At 49.1% G+C, this 19,627-nt stretch overlaps 1 protein-coding gene across 3 annotated transcripts in view; it reads left to right on the forward strand.

The window, feature by feature from the left end:
• MAN1C1 (mannosidase alpha class 1C member 1) overlaps positions 1-19,627 on the forward strand; it is a 174,396-nt gene that overhangs the window by 127,990 nt on the left and 26,779 nt on the right. For all 3 annotated transcript variants that reach the window (XM_049878313.1, XM_049878315.1, XM_049878316.1), the window contains 2 exons: positions 2,832-2,912; positions 12,133-12,227. In XM_049878313.1, coding sequence (XP_049734270.1) covers positions 2,832-2,912; positions 12,133-12,227 — 176 coding nt within the window. The remainder of the gene's footprint in view (positions 1-2,831; positions 2,913-12,132; positions 12,228-19,627) is intronic.

Genomic DNA, 19,627 nt, shown 5'->3' on the forward strand with positions numbered 1-19,627 from the left:
TATTGACCAGCCTGGCCACCTTCCCTGGAAGGGAGGACAGCCATGACCTTCTTCCCAGGGTCTCAGTCGTCATTCCTCTTAGGCTTATTGCTCACACCCAGGAAGTAGGACAGAATCGATCCTATGGAACAGCAGCTGCAGGGGAAATGGCTCTGCGGACAGGAGAAGCCGGCTCATCTCCCTGGAGCTGCTCCAGCACTCTGCACAGCTCTCTTGAGATGGGGACAAGGGCACGCCTGGTTAGAGGCCTGTGGTCAGGCTTGGGATCCCCTTGGTTTTCATCCTTGTGGGCATCCCGAGTCAGGGACAGGGGCCTTGCAGAGGGGATGGTAATGTGTCTTGATGTCACAAAAGCCCTGAATGCCAGACCTCACCCCCACTGATCGATCCTGGAGGTCTCAGCTCACCACAGGGGAGTGAGAAGTGGAGACAGATGACAGGGGGCAGGAGGTCACGATAAACACACCACAGGGCTCTGTCCAGGCTCCACCAGCGACAGGCCCTGAGGGAACGGGTCTGGGCTTGGTTCCTGTGGCTTGTACAAAAGTGAGGCCTATACCTCTTAAAAGAGGCCAATTTGCCGGCACAGAGCCAGGCAGAGAAACACAGGGGGCGGTCTGGAAGAGCAACAGTGCAAGAGCGTTTCCCTGGAAGGCAGGAGACCCTGAGTCCTGGCTGTTCTGCACCCTTTAGAAAAGTCATTTTAAATTCCTGAGCTTTAGTTGCCTCAACTATAAGATGACAACAATGTTATTATTGTCGTTAGGTGTTGTTAGGTGCCATCAAGTTTATTCTGACTCATAGCCACTCTATAGTACAGAGTAGAACTGCCCCATAGTGTTTTCTAGGCTGTAATCTTTATAGGAGCAGATCACCAGGTCTTTTCTCCCACAGAGCTGCTGGGTGGGTTTGAACCTCCAACTTTTCGGTTAGCAGCTGACCAACTGCTTCACTTTGCACCACCAGGCTCCTCACAACAACAATAATGCCTAATTTACAGGCTTGTTGTGAGGATTAAGCACAATGAGGGCTGTAAAAAGCATTTCATAACACTATAAAATCTAATACATATGTAAAATGGTATCATCCTAGTCATCCTGGTTAGTGTGGTTATTTCCATGCTTGCTGTGACTTCTGATAGTCTGTGTGAGGTGAGGAAGTTCAGAATCCGCCCATTACCTACTCAGTCGAATTGGAGAAGGCAGAGGAAGGAGAAGGAAGGGGAATATCTCCACAGGCCACCCCGTCCCCTCTGCAGACATGGCTTCTCTGGATGGAGAGGAGGTGTGAGGTGGTGGCAGAGCCAGGGGAGCCTGGGGACATTCAGGCAGGCTGGGGCAGGCTAGGGAGTGTCCTTGGAACAAGGCAAGATGGGGGCCAAACCACCTCTCTGAACTTTAGCTTTCTCATCAGACAAATGGGGAAGAGGGCACCTGTCACACTGACACGCCTGAGCATGGTGAGGTTAAGAGCAAGTGGCTTCAAAAGGGCTTTGTCAATGATGCACATAGATGAAATATCTAGAATAGGCAGGTGTAAAGAGACCACAAGGAGCCCTGTCGGCACAGTGAATAGGGTCGCTGTGAGTTGGAATCTACTTGACAGCACACAACAGCAATATAAGGACCAAAGTTTATTAGTGGTTACCAGGGATTGGCAGGAGGGAGGGGAAAAGGGAACACTGAGTTTCTGTTAAGGGCGATGGAAAAATTTGGAAACAGATACGGGTGATGGCTAAACACCATGATGAATGTAATTAACGTCACTGAATTGTACATGCGAAGATTGTTCAGTTGGCCGATGTTTTGCTACCTATGTTTTTACCACAATAAGAAAACAAGTACTTTGTCAGTGGAAAAGTTCTCCCAGGTAAAGGGACTGATATTGTTGTTATCAATAATAAAAGACCATGATGTAGGAGGCATTCACGGGGAGCACCTAGGGAAACGAGGTAATGACAGGCCCCATATATTAAGGCCACACTAGGCACTGGGCTGCATTTTACATGCCTTTCTCCCCCTCACGTCCACCTGGTGGGAAGCCTTGTCATTCACATCTACAGAGGGAAGAAACTCTGGCAGGAAAAGGCATCCTGCTCGAAGTCCCAAAGCTGAGTTAGGGGCTCAGGTGGGATTTCAACCCAGATCTGGGCCTCAGCAAGATGCCCCGACACCCATGATTTGCAGTCCAGACTTAGGAAAGAAAATAAAGATGATTAAGGCAAGCGTGGGTGTGCCCCGAGGGCTATAGCACTGAGGGCCTGAGAAATTGCTGACTATGGTACAAGTGTCTGCCCGGCGCCGCTCCCCTCTTAGCCTGGGCCCTGCCCTGTGGGCCCCGGAGCCACCTCTGAGAACCCTCCCCATGCCCTGTGACCCCCAGGAAGGGATGCCCTGTCCTCCTGTGAAGCTGGGGGCCTCCCTGGGATGGGGACGTGGCCGGAGTAGAGGAGAACTGCCTCCTGTCAGGGTACAAGCTTCTGCCTGCAGCTCCCACACAGGTTCCTGAGCGCCTCTGAGCAGAGCCAGCACACATTTGTTCCAATGGCCTCCGGCAAGGGCTGGGGAAGGAAGGAAGCCAAGCCGGTGTTTATTCCAAATGCTGTAAATGTGCATTTGCGCCTGCCAGGCAGGTACTGATCCCTCTCACCTTTTGGTGTGAAAACTATCTGACCACTGAGGGATGCTCTGGAGCTGGGCGCAGGTGTGGCCAGATGGACAGGGTATGGGATGAGGTGATCTGGTTCCAGGGGCCTGGCTGCCTTTGGGAGCCCTGCAGGCCTCTCATGAGTGTCCGCACTGTCCTCCCTTCTTCCTTCCTCTGTCCTACAGAGCGGGGAGGCATCCTTGTTTGAGGTGAACATCCGCTACATCGGAGGACTCCTCTCAGCCTTCTACCTGACCGGAGAAGAGGTGAGTAGACCCTCATGACCACAGGGTTACAACTCCTGGACTGTCCAGACTGGAAAGGGCTTTGGAGGTCATCCAGTCTCAGCCCCTCATTTCACCGCCGAGAAAACAGCAGTTCAAGGGGGCAGGAGATTTGCCCAGCTACTGTGTCCCACCCAGATTTCTCAAGGGCCTGTTTTCCACCTGAAGATGCTTCCTGCTGTCTCTCTGATGCCTTGGTTCTGCTGCCCAGGGAGCAGACTATCTTCACCAAAACCAAACCAAACCCGCCACCCTCAAGTTGGTTCCGACTCATAGCGACCCAACAGGACAGAGTAGAACTGCCCCATAGGGTTTCCAATCTTCACAGAAGCAGACTGGCACAACTTTCTCCCACAGAGCGGCTGGTGGATTCAAACTGCTGACCTTCCGGTTAGCAGCTGAGCACTTAACCACTGCACCACTAGGGCTCTTTCTGTCTCCCTCAGTAGGTAGTAAATCCTCTGAGGACAGTACTGTATCCACTTGCCCTCCACTCAGCCCCTCACACAGCACCCAGCAAACGTCTGGGCTCAGTCGTGCTTGTGGAGTAACTGGGTGGTTTTCGCAATTGTTCACTCTGGGACTGATGAAGCCAAGATCATTATTTCACCATTTCCATCCCCTGGGGCCCCTCAGCTTTGTCCTACCACAGCCATCCCTTGGTCTCCCCCTCTTCCTGCCTCTCCACCAGCCAGACCCCAGCTCCAGGTCTTGAGGGGCAAAACATCTGAGAGACAAAAGACCTGAGCAGTAGTAGGGTGGCTCTGTACATTGTAAGTATGAGGCCTCAGCCCCAGGTGAGCTGTGTTGGCTTCCAGGAGGAGGGTGTGGAGTGTGATGAGAAGGCAGAGCCCTGGGCCTGGAGTCAGAAAGCCTGATTTTGTTCCTCAGGCCACACTCACCTGCCTTCCCACCTTGTTGGAGTCCCTTCACGCATCCCTGGGCCTCACTTCTTCCCCAACATGTTGTTGTTAGTTATCGTTGAGTTGGCTCCAACTAACAGCACTGCCACGTACAACAGAAAGAAATGTTGCTGGTCCTGTGCCCTCTTCATGATCATTGTTATGCTCAAGTCCATTATTGCTACCATTTTGAGTGCCTTCCAGTCTAGGGGCTTATCTTCCAACACTATATCAGAAAACATTCTGTCGTGATCCATAGGGTTTTCACTGGCTAATCTTTGGAAGTAAAAAAGGCAGCCTTTCTTCCTAGTCTTAGTCTGGAAGCTCTGGTGAAACCTGTCCACTATGGGTGACCCTGCTGGTATTTGAAATACCAGTGGCATAGCTGCCAGTATCATAACAACATGCAAGCCACCACAGTACAACAAACTGAGAGACGGGTGGTGGTCCCCAACATGGTGGTGGTCTTAATACCTCCTTAGGTCAAAGAGCTGCTGTGAAATGGGATTGGAGGAAGGGGTTTGACCCAGTCTAAACACTGTAAAACCCACAGAGCATCTCCATCCCCTCCTTGTAAGTCCATAAAAGCATAGCTGAGTACCTGGTGATAAGGTTGTCTGAGTCCCCAAAACCTGGTCATTGGTCATTTCTACACCCTGTTACTCTGAGGTTCCTCCCTGCTCAGCATGACTCTTCTACCTCGGCCCTTTCTTTCCCTGCACTTCCTGTATAAATACCCAGAGCCAAATCATTATGTCTGCCCCCTATGGAGGAGCCAGGAGGTGAGGAAGGCAAGTCACAGGAAGATCCCTCCTCACCTCCACCACTGCTCTTTGAGAAAGTCATTTCCACTTCCCTTTAACTGTTAAGACGGTGCAGGGTGAAGTCGAGGGTTTAGAGGCAACAGGCATGTGCTTTATCTCTCCAGTAGCTTCAGGCTTCTCTCCATCAAGCATAATCTCCTCAGCAGAGATTACTGCTTGTACCAATTTGTCCAGAAATAATCGTAGATGGGAACCCTCGGCTTTGAGCCACCCAGAGCCTGAATTTCATTTGAAAACTTCAGGACAGGAAAATGACAGATCGAGCAGAAAAAAAGGCATCCATGTTCTTCCCTGGCGTTTGCCCAGCCTCCAGCTAGTGGTTGTAGGTAGCTGTAGGTGGGATGCAGGGGCAGGGGAGGGAGGGATGCAGCTCCTAGCTCGCAGGGGTTGGTTTGAGGACCAGCAATTCAGGAATTCAGAGACAAGATGGCATCTTGTCTCTGAGGGTGTCTGTGGCTCTGAGAACTTGCTTTGAGGCCTCAATTTCCTAGAAGAGACCATCAACCTGACTTCTCAAGATGAAGACCAGACAGTGGCATGGGGACAGGTGCACTTGTGACTGGAGAAACAGATCAGAGAGCTCAGGGAGACGCCGAAGTGGTGGCTCCAAGTCCCCGGATTGGCAGGCTTGTGAGGTCACCAGAGCAGGCCCTGTCTTCCAGCCACCCCATCCTGATATCATATCTGGCATTTCTACCTGCCAGATACCATGCTGTGTGCTGTATGCACGTGTCGTGTTTGATTCTCGCAACAGCCCCACGCCCTGAATCTTATCACTAGTTTGCAGATGAGGAAACTGAGACTTGGAGAGAAGTAACTCGCTCGGGGCTGCACAGTCTCCGTGGGCTGCACTGGGATTTGCATTGCAGGATTATGACTCCCGACCCTATGGCCTTTCCACCTCATGCCTGGTTGTTGCCCTGGTTCAGCCTGGCCCCTTGTTACTGCTTGTTACCAGGGCTGGGCCACACTGGATTCAGGCCTCCCTTCTCTCTTCAAGTAGGTGCTTGTTGAGTGGGTCTTTCCATTCTTCAAATTTCCCACAAATATTCACGGAGTGAACTTTGAAGGGTGCTCTGTGCCCCTTCCTGGACTGAGGCCCTTCTTTGCTTCAGAAGGAACCTTCAGGAGAGTCACCCTGGGTAGACCAGTCCTACCGAGACTCAACTCCCATGAGAATAACAAGCATAACCACATGGCATTGCACAGCACTTCAGAGTTTATAAAGCGCATTCACTTGTATCCATCCTCTCATTTGATTTCCACAAAAGTCCTGTGAAGCAGCCAGGGCAAATGTCACTGTTCTACCGTGCAGATGAGGAAACCAAGGCTCAGAGGCAGCGCATGGTATACCCAAGATCACACAGCTGCTACGTGGGAGGACCCAGGCCTCAGCTCTGGCTCCCAGCACAGTGCCCTTTCCGCTTCACAGAACAGAATTCTTGCTTGTTTCTCTCACCCCATTCTGGAACCACGGCCACTGCCCACTGCTTGCCGATAGCTATCTAATGCCATCTCTCTCCATGTTGGAGAGGCAGCTTGGTGTTCTAAAAAAGAACCACTTATTAGCTCCATGACCTTGGACAAGCCACTTCTCTGAGACTCAGTTTTCTCATCCTCAAAATGGGTCAACAACTTCCCTACAAGGCTGGCGCAAGGATGGAAGATCACGTAGATAAGGCACCCGGCTACACCTAGATATGACCAAGATGAACAGTGTGCCTCTATTCCCAGGGCACTAGTCCTGTCCGCGCATGCTCACCCAGCATCCTCCCTGAGGTGGCTGAGACCCTGCCATGCCAGCCTAGAGCAGTGCCTTCTCTGGGGCTTTCCAGGGACAGGAACTGGTTGGCTGGCAGAGAGGAGAAATTAAGTGGAGTTAGCTCAGAGTCCTCAGGGCAGGAGAGCGACTGAGAGCTGCCTAAGAGAACCACGCCCACCACTCAGAGTTCTCAAAGCCACAATTCAATTTAAAGTACCAGCAACGGGTGGTTTGGGGTTTAACACCCCACCCCCAACCCCCACCCCCGCATTTCCTGCACAGCTGCCTCAGCGTGTTTTAATTGCACCCGCTGCTCAAAAAACAAACAAACCAAACCCAGTGCCGCCAACTCACAGTGACCCTGTAGGACAGAGTAGGACTGCCCCATAGAGTTTCCGAGGAGCGCCTGGCGGATTCAAACTGCCGACCCTTTGGTTAGCAGCTGTAGCACTTAACCACTACACCACCAGGGTTTCCACCCGCGGCTCAGAGAACTCAAAAAGACTGTTTTGAATCAGCTTCAGGAGGTCAGCAAACCAGGCCACCCTGACACTCCAGATGTGACAAGAAACATGTCTCCCACCTGAAGTGGTTGCTTAGGGCTGGCTCTCATCTTCTGAAAAAACAAAAAACATTTATTGTGGGCCTCTTTCTATTATAAAAATAGCACAGAAAATAGCAATAAGCCAAAAGAAAAAAATAAAAATCATCCATGAGCCCATGGTGTATCTCCTTCCCATCCTTTCCTCATGCATGCGTATGTGAATGTGTGTGTGCATGTGTGTGTGTGTGTGGAGAGAGAAAGATACACACACATATACATACATACATACATACATAAAAAAAAAAACAGATGCTGTTGTTAGGTGCTGTCAAGTCAGTTCCAACTCATAGGGGCCCTATATACAACAGAGCAAAACCCCGCCGGGTCCTGCACCATCCTCTCAATCGTTTTTATGCTTGAGCCCATTGTTGCACCCACTGTGTCAATCCATCTCTTTGAAGGTCTTCCTCTTTTTCACTGACCCTCTACCAAGCATGATCCTTCTCCAGAGACTGATCCCTCCTGATAACATGTTTGGTTTTCTAACTCCGGGTCTTTGCACATTTCATTATAATACTTTACCTTGTCTTCTCTAGCTACCCTTTGAAATCTTCTGACTAGGAATAAAGACCTGGCGGTCTACTTCTGAAAAAATTGGATAGTGAAAAGCTTATAAATAGCAGTGGAACATTGTCTGATACAGTGCCAAAAGATGAGCCCCTCAGGTTGGAAGGCACTCAAAATACAGCTGGGAAAAAGCTGCCTCCTCAAAGTAGAGTCGACCTTAATGATGTGGATGGAGTCAAGCTTTCCAGACCTTAATTTGCAGATGTGGCATGACTTAAAATGAGAAGAAATAGCTGCAAACATCCATTAATAATTGGAACATGAAATGTACTTAATATGAATCTAGGAAAAATTGGAAGTCATCAAAAGTGAAATGAAATGCATGAAGATTGATATCTTAGGCATTAGTGAGCAGAAATGGACTTGTATTGGTCATTTGGAATCGGACAATCATATGGTCTGTTATGCCAGGAATGACAAACTGAAGAGGAATTGCATCGCATTCATCATCAAAAAAAACACATCAAGATCTATCCTGGAGTATAACATTGCCAGTGATAGGATAATATCTATAAGCCTACAAGGAAGACCAGTTAATATGACTGTTATTCAGATTTACACACCAATCACCAATCACTAAGGCCAAAGATGAAGAAATGGAAGATCTTTACCAACTTTTGCAGTCTGAAATTGATTGAACATTCAGTCAAGATGCACTGATAATTACTGGTGATAGGAATAAGAAAGTTGGAAACAAGAAAGGATCAGTAGTTGGAAAATATGGCCTTGGTGATAGAAACAACGCCGAAGGTCACATGATAGAATTTTGCAAGACCAGTGACTTCATCATTGCAGATACCTTTTTCAACAACATGAATGGCTGACTGCGGAACGGATCATCAATTGTTCATAAATAAGTTCCAGTTGAAGCTGAAGAAAATTAAAACAAGTCCACAGAAGCTAAAATATGATCTTGAGAATATCCTACCTAAATTTAGAGACCATCTCAAGAATAGATTTGACGCACTGAACATTAATGTCCAAAGTCCAGACAAGTTGTGGGATGACATCAAGGACATGATACGTGAAGAAGTTGAAAGGTCATTAAAGAGGCAGGAAAGAAAGAAAAGACCCAAAATGGATGTCAGAAGAGACTCTGAAACTTGTTCTCAAATGCAGAACAGCTAAATCGAATAGAATGATGACATGAAAGAGCTGAACAGAATTCAAAGGGTGGCTCGAGAAGACAAAGTAAAGTATTATGATGACATGTGCAAAGACCTGGAGTTAAAAAACCAAAAGGGAAGAACACCCTCAACATTTCTCAAGCTGAAAGAGCTGAAGAAAAAATTCAAGCCATGAGTTACAATATCGAAGAATGCTATGGGCAAAATATTGAACAACAGGACGCATCAAAAGAAGATGGAAGGAATACACAGAGTCACTGTACCAAAAAGAATTGGTCGACATTCAGCCATTTCAGGAGGTAACATATGATCAAGAACCTGTTGTATTGAAAGAAGAAGTCCAAGCTGCACTGAAGGTATTGGCGAAAAACAAGTCTCCAGGAATTGATGGAATACCAATGGAGATGTTTCCACAAGGCAATGCAGTGCTGGAAGTGCTCACTCGTCTACGCCAAGACATTTGAAAGACAGCTACCTGGCCAACTGACTGGAAGAGATCCATATTTGTGCCCATTCCAAAGAAAAGTAATCCAGCAGAATACGGAAATTATCAAACAATATCATTAATATTGGGAGCCTTGGTGGCACAGTCGTTAAACAATTGGCTGCTAACCGAAAGATCGGCAGTTCAAATCCACCAGCCACTCCTTGGAAACCTTATGGGGTAATTCTACTCTGTCCTGTAAGGTTGCTATGAGTCGTAATCCACTCGACAGAATGGGTTTGGAGTTTTTTTAATCATTAATATCACATGCAAGTAAAATTTTGCTGAAAATGATTCAAAAGTGGTTGCAGCAATACATCAACAGGGAACTGCCAGAAATTCAAGCCAGGTTCAGAAGAGGATGTGGAATGAGGCATATCATTGCTGATGTCAGATGGACCTTGGCTGAAAGCAGAGACTACCAGAAAGATGTTTACCTGTGTTTTATTGACTATGCAAAGCCATTCAACTGTGTGGATCATAACAAATTATGAATAACATTGGAAAGAATGGGAATTCCAGAACACTTAATTGTGCTCATGTGGAACCTGTATATAGACAAAGAAGCAGTCATTTGACTAGAACAAGGAGATACTGCGTGGTTTAAATCAGGAAAGGGGTGTGTCAGGGTTGTATGCTCTCACCATACTTATTCGGTCTGTATGATGAGCAAATATTCTGAGGAGCTGGACTATGTGAAGAAGAATGGGGTATCTGGATTGGAGGAAAACTCATCAACAACCTGGAATGTGCAGATGACACAACCTCGTTTGCTCAAAATCAAGAGGGCTTGAAGCATTTACAGACGAAGATCAGACTATAATCTTTAGTATAGATTGTATCTCAACATAAAAAAGAAAACAAAAATCCTCACAACTGGACCAATAAGCAACATCATGTTAAACAGAGAAAACATTAATGTTATCAAGGATTTCATTTCACACAATCAATACCCACAGAAGCAGCAGTGAAGAAATCAAATGATGTATTGCATTGGGAAAATCTGTTGTAACTTTAACACTTTAAGTGTTAAAAAGCAACGATGTCACACTGAAGACTGTCTTAGTCATCTAGTGCTTCTATAACAGAAATACCACAAGTGGATGGCTTTAACAAAGGGAAGTTTATTTTTTCACGGTGAAGTAGGCTAAAAGTCCAAATTCAGGGTGTCAGCTCCAAGGGAAGGCTTTCTCTCTCTGTTGGCCTTCTCATCAATCTTCCCCCAGACTAGAAGCTTCTCTGCGCAGGATCCTGAGTCCAAAGGATGAGCTCTGCTACCAGTGCTGCTTTCTTGGTGGTACAAGGTCCCCTGTCTCTGTGCTCACTTCTTTCTTTCATATCTCAAGAGATTGCCTCAAGACACAATCCAATCTTGTAGGTTGAGTCCTGCCTCACTAACACAACTGCAGCCCATCCTCCCTCATTAACATCGTAGAGGCAGGATTTACAACATACAGGAAAATCACACAATACCAGGAATCATGGCCCAGCCCAACTGATACACACGTTTTCAGGGGACATAATTCAATCCTTGACAAGGACTAAGGTGTGCATAACCCAAGCCATGGTATTTTTCAATTGCCTCAAATACATGCGAAAGCTGGCCAATGAATAAGGAAGACCGAAGAAGAATTGATGCCTTTGAATTATGGTGTTGGTGAAGAATATTGAATATACCGTGGACTACAGAAGAACGAACAAACCTGTCTTGGAAGAAGTACAGCCAGAACACTCATTAGAAGGGAGGATGGCGAGACTTCATCTCACGTACTTTGGACGTATTATCAAAGGACATCATGCTTGGTAAAGTAAAAGTTGGCGAAAATGAAGAAGACCTTCAACAAAATGGATTGACACAGTGGCTACAACAACGGGCTCAAACATAACGATTGTGAGGATGGTGCAGGACAGGGCAGTGTTTCGTTCCCTTGCACGTAGGGTTGCTATGAGTCGGAACTGACTTGACGGTACCTAACAACGACGACAACAACAGAATAAATAGACATAAAATTAAATCTTTATTGTTTCCTTAGAATAAATTCCTAGGAGGGAAACTGCTGAATGAGAAGGTCACAGGCCCTTTTGAATTAATCAGACATCTCAGATGCACAGTTTAGGGGGTCACAGGCTCACCAGGATCCCTAAGACCTGGAACCTCTTTATGGTGCCCTTGGTATGCTGTGGGTGGTTTGGGATAAGTCATTCACCCTGCCTTCATACCCCATCTGTAAAATGGGAACAGTGGGCAGAATAAGAATGTCAAAGTGGAAAGACCCTTGGAAACATCAAGCCCTTCCCCTTGTTTTACATTTGGAGAAACCAGAACCCAAAGGGAGGCCATGGTCTGCAGAAAAGTACATAGAAGTCAGTTTGGGTGGCAAGAACTAGAACCCAGAGTCTTGGCTCCCAGTCCAGTGCTCTTTACACTCTGCTCAAATGGCACCACTCTTTTCCCTTACACTCAGCCAGTGACATCATGGTCCCAGTGGTGTGGTCAGGCACCAACCATTGGTAAGCCCACCCCCTCTGGGCCACGCCGTCATCTGGATTTAGAGGTGTCCCTGCTGCCCTGACTGGTTTTTCCCTCAGCTTCCTAATGATCACGCTAAGCACAATCATCATCGTTAAGTAGCATCACAGTATTACCTGATTCCCATTTCTCCCAACAGCCTCTGAGGAAGGCAATGTTAGCCTCATTTTATGGACAAAGAAACCTGGGGTCAGAGAGAAGTGACTCACCTAAGGCCACACAATCAGGGAGCCATGTTCAGGGAGCCATGTTCACATCCAGGCCTGTCTGACTGTCAAGCCTAATGCAGAACTACCTCCTACCCATGATCCTGGGAGTGTGCTCATTTATCCTGCCGGCAGCAGCATTTTGGAGTGGCCCATCCCATCCGATTCACAGTGCCCTGGGAACCTTCCTTTACAGGTGTTCCGAATAAAGGCCATCAAGCTGGGACAGAAACTCCTGCCTGCCTTCAACACTCCCACGGGAATCCCAAAGGGCGTTGTGAACTTCAAAAGGTAGGGTGCTGTCTTCTTTCCTGTCTGCAGCTTCAACGGCTTCTATGCCCACCATCTGCACATCTGTCTGGGTGGGGGGTTTAGGGAGGAGGCTCTGGGGACAGTTAGGCAGTCAAATCTGGTTCTTCTCAGGGTTAAGGCCACACAAGGCCTGGTCTTCCTGGGTTGGGAGGGGGAAGTTGCCCCTCCGCAGACGTCTCACAGCACTGTATTGACTCACAGCCCACCGGTTTCTCCAGCCACCCTCCCTCCCAGCCAGGGTGCAGGAGCCAGTAGGCACATCACATTCTCCATCCACGAGGAGGGCCCCGAAACTGCTGGGTGACCTCAGGAACCCTGGTCTGAGGCAGGACCTACTTCTGCTCCTGACTCCACACCCAGCCCCCAGAAGTAACTCAGTGTCAGAGCCCAGAGGGACTTCTGTGGACCTGATGCTCAGGCTCCTGCCAGGAAAACCCTAGCCAAGGCCACATAAACCAGAAACTGACCATCCCAGAGCAAGAACCCAGGCCTCTGACTCTCTTTTTAATAATATTATTCATTGGAATTTCCTTCTCTATAAAAATAATAAATTCCCATTACTGATAATGTGAATTATACCAAAAATTTTAAATAAGACCCCAAAAATCATGTGTGGTTCTACTAGCCAAAGAAACCATCAGTAATATTTCTTTCTTGCGGCTGAGTTTTAAAACATTCCTTTTTTATTGGCCGCTTCCATCATTTCCCCCTCCTAATCTGTCACTGATGGCTCAGTGGTTAAGAGCTCAGGCCACTAACAAAAAACGTCAGCAGTTCAAATCCACCAGCTGTTCGTTGCAAACTCTATGGGGGCAGTTCTACTCGGTCCAATAGGGTCACTATGAGTCGGAATCGACTCAATGGCAACGGGTTTTTTTTTTAAATCTGTCACTAGTCCCTAGGTGATAAAAACAGTTCATGTACCCAGCTGCTAACTGAAAGGTTGAAGGTTCAAGTCCACCCAGAGCCACCTTGGAGGAAAGGCCTGGCGATCTGCTTCCGGAAAATCAACCACCGAAAACCCCATGGAGCACAGTTCTACTCTGACACACAATGGGCTGCCATGAGTCATAGTTAACTTGGTGGCAGCTGCAAAGAAAGAAAACAAACCTGTTACTTAATTCAGTATCTGAACTACAGCCTTTCTGGGCTGTCACTAAGTCACAGAATGCATGAGTGGAAGGGCCTTTGGTCACACAGCTAAAGAAGTATGGAGCCATGAGGGCAACTCGTCCAGCTCCAGAGCCTCCAGGACTCTGTCCTGTTCCTCCGACTGCCTTCCACGCTCGGGGTGGGAGTGTAAATGTATCTCCTCATTTTCCAGATGGAGCAACTGAGTCCCAGAGAGGGGAGGGACAGAGTCAAAGTCCAGTGAACTAAGGGCCAAGCCAGCTTTAAGATCCATTTTTAGAATGAAGGTCTTGCTCCTGAGATCCCAAAAGTGTCCCACACCAATTCCCCACTGGCTTTCCTTGCCTTATTCTGCCCCTTCCCCCGGTTGCCCTCTCTCATATTCCCTGGCCATCAAAGCACAGCTCAGAGTCATCTTTTCCATTACAATCAGAGGCTTCTTCCCCTCTTCTGACCTCCCAGTCACTTTATCAGCTTCCTTCAGGGCCCTGGCCACACTCATCCCTTACCGGCCAATTCTTTGCTCCTTTGACAAATGAATTCATTGGACACCTACCCCATACTAGGCACTGTGTGCAAGATAGAAGATTAAGACCAATAACAACAATGACAACTACTCCTACCGCTTACAGAGCAGTCGCCACACACCTAGCATTGTGTTAAGAGTTTCTGTACAGTACCTCACCGAACATCCTCTTCACAACAATCCTTTGAGCGTAGGTATGGAATCCTGGGTGGCACAAACAGTTAAGTGCTCGACTACTCATCAAAAGGCAGTTCAGACCCACCCAGAGGCACCTCCGAAGAAATACCTGGCGATCTCCTTCCAAAAGTTCACAGCCTTGGAATCCCTGTGGAGCACAGTTCTACTGTGCACACCTGGGGTTGCCCTGCCTTGGAATCCCTGTGGAGCACAGTTCTACTGTGCACACCTGGGGTTGCCATGAGTTGGAATCCCTGTGGAGCACAGTTCTACTGTGCACACCTGGGGTTGCCATGAGTTGGAATCCCTGTGGAGCACAGTTCTACTGTGCACACCTGAGGTTGCCCTGCCTTGGAATCCCTGTGGAGCACAGTTCTACTGTGCACACCTGGGGTTGCCCTGCCTTGGAATCCCTGTGGAGCACAGTTCTACTGTGCACACCTGGGGTTGCCCTGCCTTGGAATCCCTGTGGAGCACAGTTCTACTGTGCACACCTGGGGTTGCCCTGCCTTGGAATCCCTGTGGAGCACAGTTCTACTGTGCACACCTGGGGTTGCCCTGCCTTGGAATCCCTGTGGAGCACAGTTCTACTGTACACACCTGGGGTTGCCATGAGTTGGAATCCCTGTGGAGCACAGTTCTACTGTGCACACCTGGGGTTGCCATGAGTTGGAATCAACCCGGTGGCAACGATTTGTTTTTTTGGTTTATTTTTATTATCCTCAGTACTTAAAGAGAGACCCAGAGAGATGAAGTACCTTACCAAAGGTCTTAAAGTTAAGAGGTAATGGAGTCAGGACCTGAGCCCATTTTTAACTGACTAGAACTGCATTCTGAGCGCCTGCCTGGCTCTCCCCCAGGTGTGAACCCTGGTCCCTAGGTGCCCTAGCTGGCCCTGGAGCTGCATGCCCCTGGGAAACACTGGAGAAGACACACCATCCTCAGGTATCCAGGGAGCCCTCTAGAGCCGTCCTGAGGCCTCCGAGAACTCAAGCCTGAGAGGCAGGCTGTAATACTCCAGCTCACTGGACTTGGTTCTCCCTTCTGCACAGGTGATCTCTTATCTCAGGACTCTAACCAGCAAGAGTTTCAGGCAGCCTCCTGGAAGGGAAAGAGGTCACTGGAGATGAGGTGGGCCCTAGGCTCTGGCTGGAGTGCCTGTAGCTCCCTCTGTCCTGAGGAAGCTCACCCTCTATGCCAACCTCAGTGGCTTCACCACCACCACCCCAACCTTGGTGTGCCCTGTGTCTCCACCCACAGCCCTGCTCTGTCTGTCTGAAAGCCTTCCAGGATCCTTACTTACAAATCCCTCAGGAGGCCAGGGAGGGTCCCTCCAGAGGCAATAGAATCCCATTCTTGGGGCCACTTGGATCTCCCCTCGAATTCCTTTTCCATAAACGCTGATCCTGGAACAACATGGCCAGCTCTCGAGGTAGCCAAGAAACATCACCCTGTTCTTTCTGGCTCCTTCTCCCAGGTCCACCTTCTGGGGCCTCATTGCTCAGGGTTGGGAATAGGGCCTTAGCAGGGTGTCCTCCCTCTTCTGTGCCGTGGCTCTGCCCCCCCCGCCAAGTCCCCAAACCACAAGTTGGGCAGACTTTGCCATCTGCCTCACTACAACGTCACTCATAGCACAGGCCGACCCAACACAGACCCTGACATTTCTGATCAAGAATGTGTATGTATTTTTAGGCTCTGCATGCTGTCAGTGTGGGTACGTAAGTATGTACATGCATATTTCCTGGCAACACCTCCCTTTCGTTTTCTGGGTGAGAGAGGCTGTTGCTAAAAATGCCTCCCGGTTCCACCCGGGAGAACGTCAGGCCTGTGTATGTTCTGTGTGGCTCTGACTTTGCCATCTGGAGAGGGCTTGCACCTGGGAGCCGGCCACAGCCTGCTGTTCCTGTTCCCTGAAATGAAGCGCTAGAGCTTGGACCCCAGCAGGATGGACAGGTGACCTCCCCTGCCCCCGTGAGGGGAGGTGGTCCCCACATGAATGTAAGCTGCCCCTTTTCCCTGATGGGGAGGGGTGTGATGGAGTCTGTGCCCGGGAGGCCACAGGGGGACAGCCCGGGACCTGTGACCTGCAGGGACCACTGGACCGTCTGGGAGAGGGACAGTGGTCAATCCAGGGATCTCTGCCGCTGAATCAGCCTCTCTCACTTTCACACAGTCTCACACTTACAAAAACAAACGCATTAACCTCACCTGTTGTGTTAGGAATGCAAAATGATACAGTTGCTGTGGAAAACACTATGGTGGTTCCTCAAAAAGTTAAACATAGAATTACCGTAACCCCCCCCTAAAAAATAAACCCATTGCCATCGAGTCGATTCCAACTCATAGCGACCTTATAGGACAGAGCATAACTGCCCTGTAGGGTCTCCAAGGACCAGCTGGTTGATTGGAACTGCACACCTTTTGGTTAGCAGCTGTAGCACTTAACCACTATGCCACCAGGTTTTCCAGAATTACCATATGAACCAGCAATTCCACTCCAAAAGAATTGAAAGCAGGAACGCAAAGAGACACTTGTACACCAGTATGCATTGCAGCGCTACTCCAATAGCCAGAAGGTGGGAACAGCCGAAATGTCTGTCAGTGGCTGAGTGGATAAACACAAGACTGTAGATACGTACAATGGGATATTACTCAGCCACAAAGAGAAACGAAGTCCTGATACATGCTAGGACATGGATGAACCTTGACAACGTTATGTGGGTGAAATCAGTCAGACACAAAAGGAAAATATTCTATGATCCCCCTGAATGTGAAATAGGCATATACAGAGAGACCAAAGTTTATTAGTGGTTACCAGGGGTGGGAGGGAGGGGAGGTGGCGTCATGGCTTAGGGGCCAGTGAGTTTCTGTTACTGGTGGTGGAATAATTTGGAAAAGGGTGGTGGTGGTGGTTGGTCGACACGATGGACACGATCGATGTCATTGACTTGTACGTGTAAAGACTGTTGAATTCGCAAATGTTTTGTAATGTATATCTTTTACCACCAAAAAACTGACAAAACAAAATAACCCGTATACCCTCTCCTGCCACCCACACAAACCATAAACGCTTAGATACACAAGCTTGCCTTTGTCACACACACTCACTTACACATTCACAAACAAACATGCACTTACCATATTCTCTCACGGATTCTCTCTTTTCAACTCACAACCTTATGAGGCAGGTACATTGGGGGCCCCATTTTACCAGTGAAGAAACAGAGGCTCAGAGAGGTGAGGTAACTTGCCCAAGGTCATGCAGTCAGGAAGTAAAGTTAGAATTAGAATCCAGTTCTGTCTGGCTCCAAAGTTAACAAGTATGCCATACACATGAGTGCACGTACACACAGACACTTCAGCCAGGTTGGTGGGTGCGGGGGTCTATTGTGGAGGGGAGAAACCACCAGCAGGCCCACTTGCAGGCTTAAAAAGGCACCCAGAGTTGGGAGGCGAGGGCAGAGCTTTCCATTAACCCATTGGCTCAGCGGGTTCACCAGAGGACCCTATGGTCTCTGGGACTCTGCCCAGAGCAGATGCACCTGGGGGCAGGTGCCAGCGGGGCGCAATAACAGAACCTAGGATTTGGCCTTGGATTCAGCTCTACCTCCTACTCTCTGTGTGACCTTGGAATAGCATTTCCCCCTCTCTGAACCTATGAAGTAAGGATCAAGGTGTCTACCTCTGAAGTAGGCTGTGAAGGTGAAATAAGACACCATCGCCGCTGCCTGGCACATAGGAGGAATTCAATAACAGCAGTAACAAACAGCAGTGTAATGTACATGTACTTAATGGTAAGAAGGACAACAATCACAGGCCTCATTTAGTTGTGGGCACCATCACTTAATGGGTGAGGAAACTGAGGTCTAGGAAAGTTAACCAACCACCTGACGCCACACAGCTGGGAGCCGGTAGGAAAGACAGGACAGTGCCACCAAGTCACCTGCCCACCTCTGCCCCTGCTGGCTCCGCCTGTCAGTCTGGGCAGCTCCACTACAGGAAGCCTACTGGGGAGGGCGTGGGTGGGAGAGAGGAAGGAGAGGCCCAGGGGAAATGAAAACAAAAGATGGCTGGGCTGGCAGCTGTGGGTTTCCTTTTTTTTTTTTTTCACCTTCCCTCAGAGGGCAGGATGCATCAATTATTCAGGAAACCCTCTGTGGGTACCTGGGCTCCCACTGAGATCACAGACTGCAGAGACAAGTCTCCTCAGCCTAGGGAGGAGGGACAGAGAGGGGACAGCTTTCCCTTCCCTCTGGTGAGTGTGGGAGGGTCTGGGTGGGAGAAATGCCACGGCCTCTGGGCCAAGCTGACTCTGCCAACGCCACACACCAGGACTGTGACCTTGAACAATTCGTTTCCTCCCTGAGCCTCAGTTTCCCCCTTTGCATATTGGGATTAATGATGCTTTACCTTCTGGGCTTTAAATGAAGTAATGATGCAAGCTGCTTGCCCCCGTATCTGGCGTATTGTACCGGCTCAATTGAATGAATGCCATTTTGTTTATTATTATGCAGAAGCCCTTGCCCTGTCATCCCATCCTTCCCCACCTGCTCTCTGCCCTCAGGTCAGGGAAATTCCCAGGGAAGTAGAGAAAGGATGAAGGAGGCAGGGTTTGTCGCTAAGTTTGTTCAGGTCACCTGCCCCCAAAGATTTCAAAACCCACTTCCTCCATCTGGTTCAGGAGCTGTGTCGGGGGACAGCCCCAGCAAGGAAAGACCCTCACTGTGCATCCTGGCAGATAATCCGAAGAACTGACACGTAACCTTTTCCAGATTCATGCGCTCAGGGAAACTTACTGACACGGGCAAGTGGCTGCTCTCCAGTGGCAGCCGGCTGGAGTTTTTCCGCAACCACCTAGCATGAGACACAAGTCTATATACCATTGCAGCTGTGACCAAGGCTCATTGTTTTTCCCCCACATCCTTGGGAAGTCAGTGTTCCCAGAGACTTCACATCTAGGCCCAGATGTTTTCCTTCTTGTTGCTAAGGCATTCTTCGACCTTGGCCGCTGGCCCAGTCATGCCACTCCCGGCCTCGTACCTTAGCCCAAGTCTATCCCGGATTCATCCCCAGTATGCTTTGGGAAGAGCAAAGCTGATTCTATTAGGGAGGGGATGCATATAGCTGAATAGCATTACCCTATAAGCTGGGAGACTGATAGGCTTCCCCACTCTCCTGGAAGCCACGTCCAGGCCTGAAAATGGAGTTTAGAGAGGAGAGGGACAGCCTCAGGGGAGCTCCCAGCCCCACCCCAGGAAAAGCAGGACCCCTCAGGCAGCAGTGACCTCCCAGACCCACCCTCCCACCCCCAAGCCTGCCTACCTAGGTCCTGTCCCTGAGAGATAGAGGGACAGACAGGCGCCAGTTCCCAGCAGCCCCAGGGCAGAGCCAGCCCCCTTCCCCTGCCCCACACAAACTGCACCTTGGAGCCCTTACAAATGGAAGAGGCTCGTTCCATCCTGCCCTCTCCCCACCTCCATCCCCCACAATTTTCCTGCAGAAACCTGTCGCCCTGGTTGTCCTAAGCCTCCCACAGGAAACATAT

The sequence above is a fragment of the Elephas maximus genome, chromosome 3 (assembly GCF_024166365.1).
Source record: "Elephas maximus indicus isolate mEleMax1 chromosome 3, mEleMax1 primary haplotype, whole genome shotgun sequence".
NCBI classification, from domain to species: Eukaryota; Metazoa; Chordata; class Mammalia; order Proboscidea; family Elephantidae; genus Elephas; species Elephas maximus.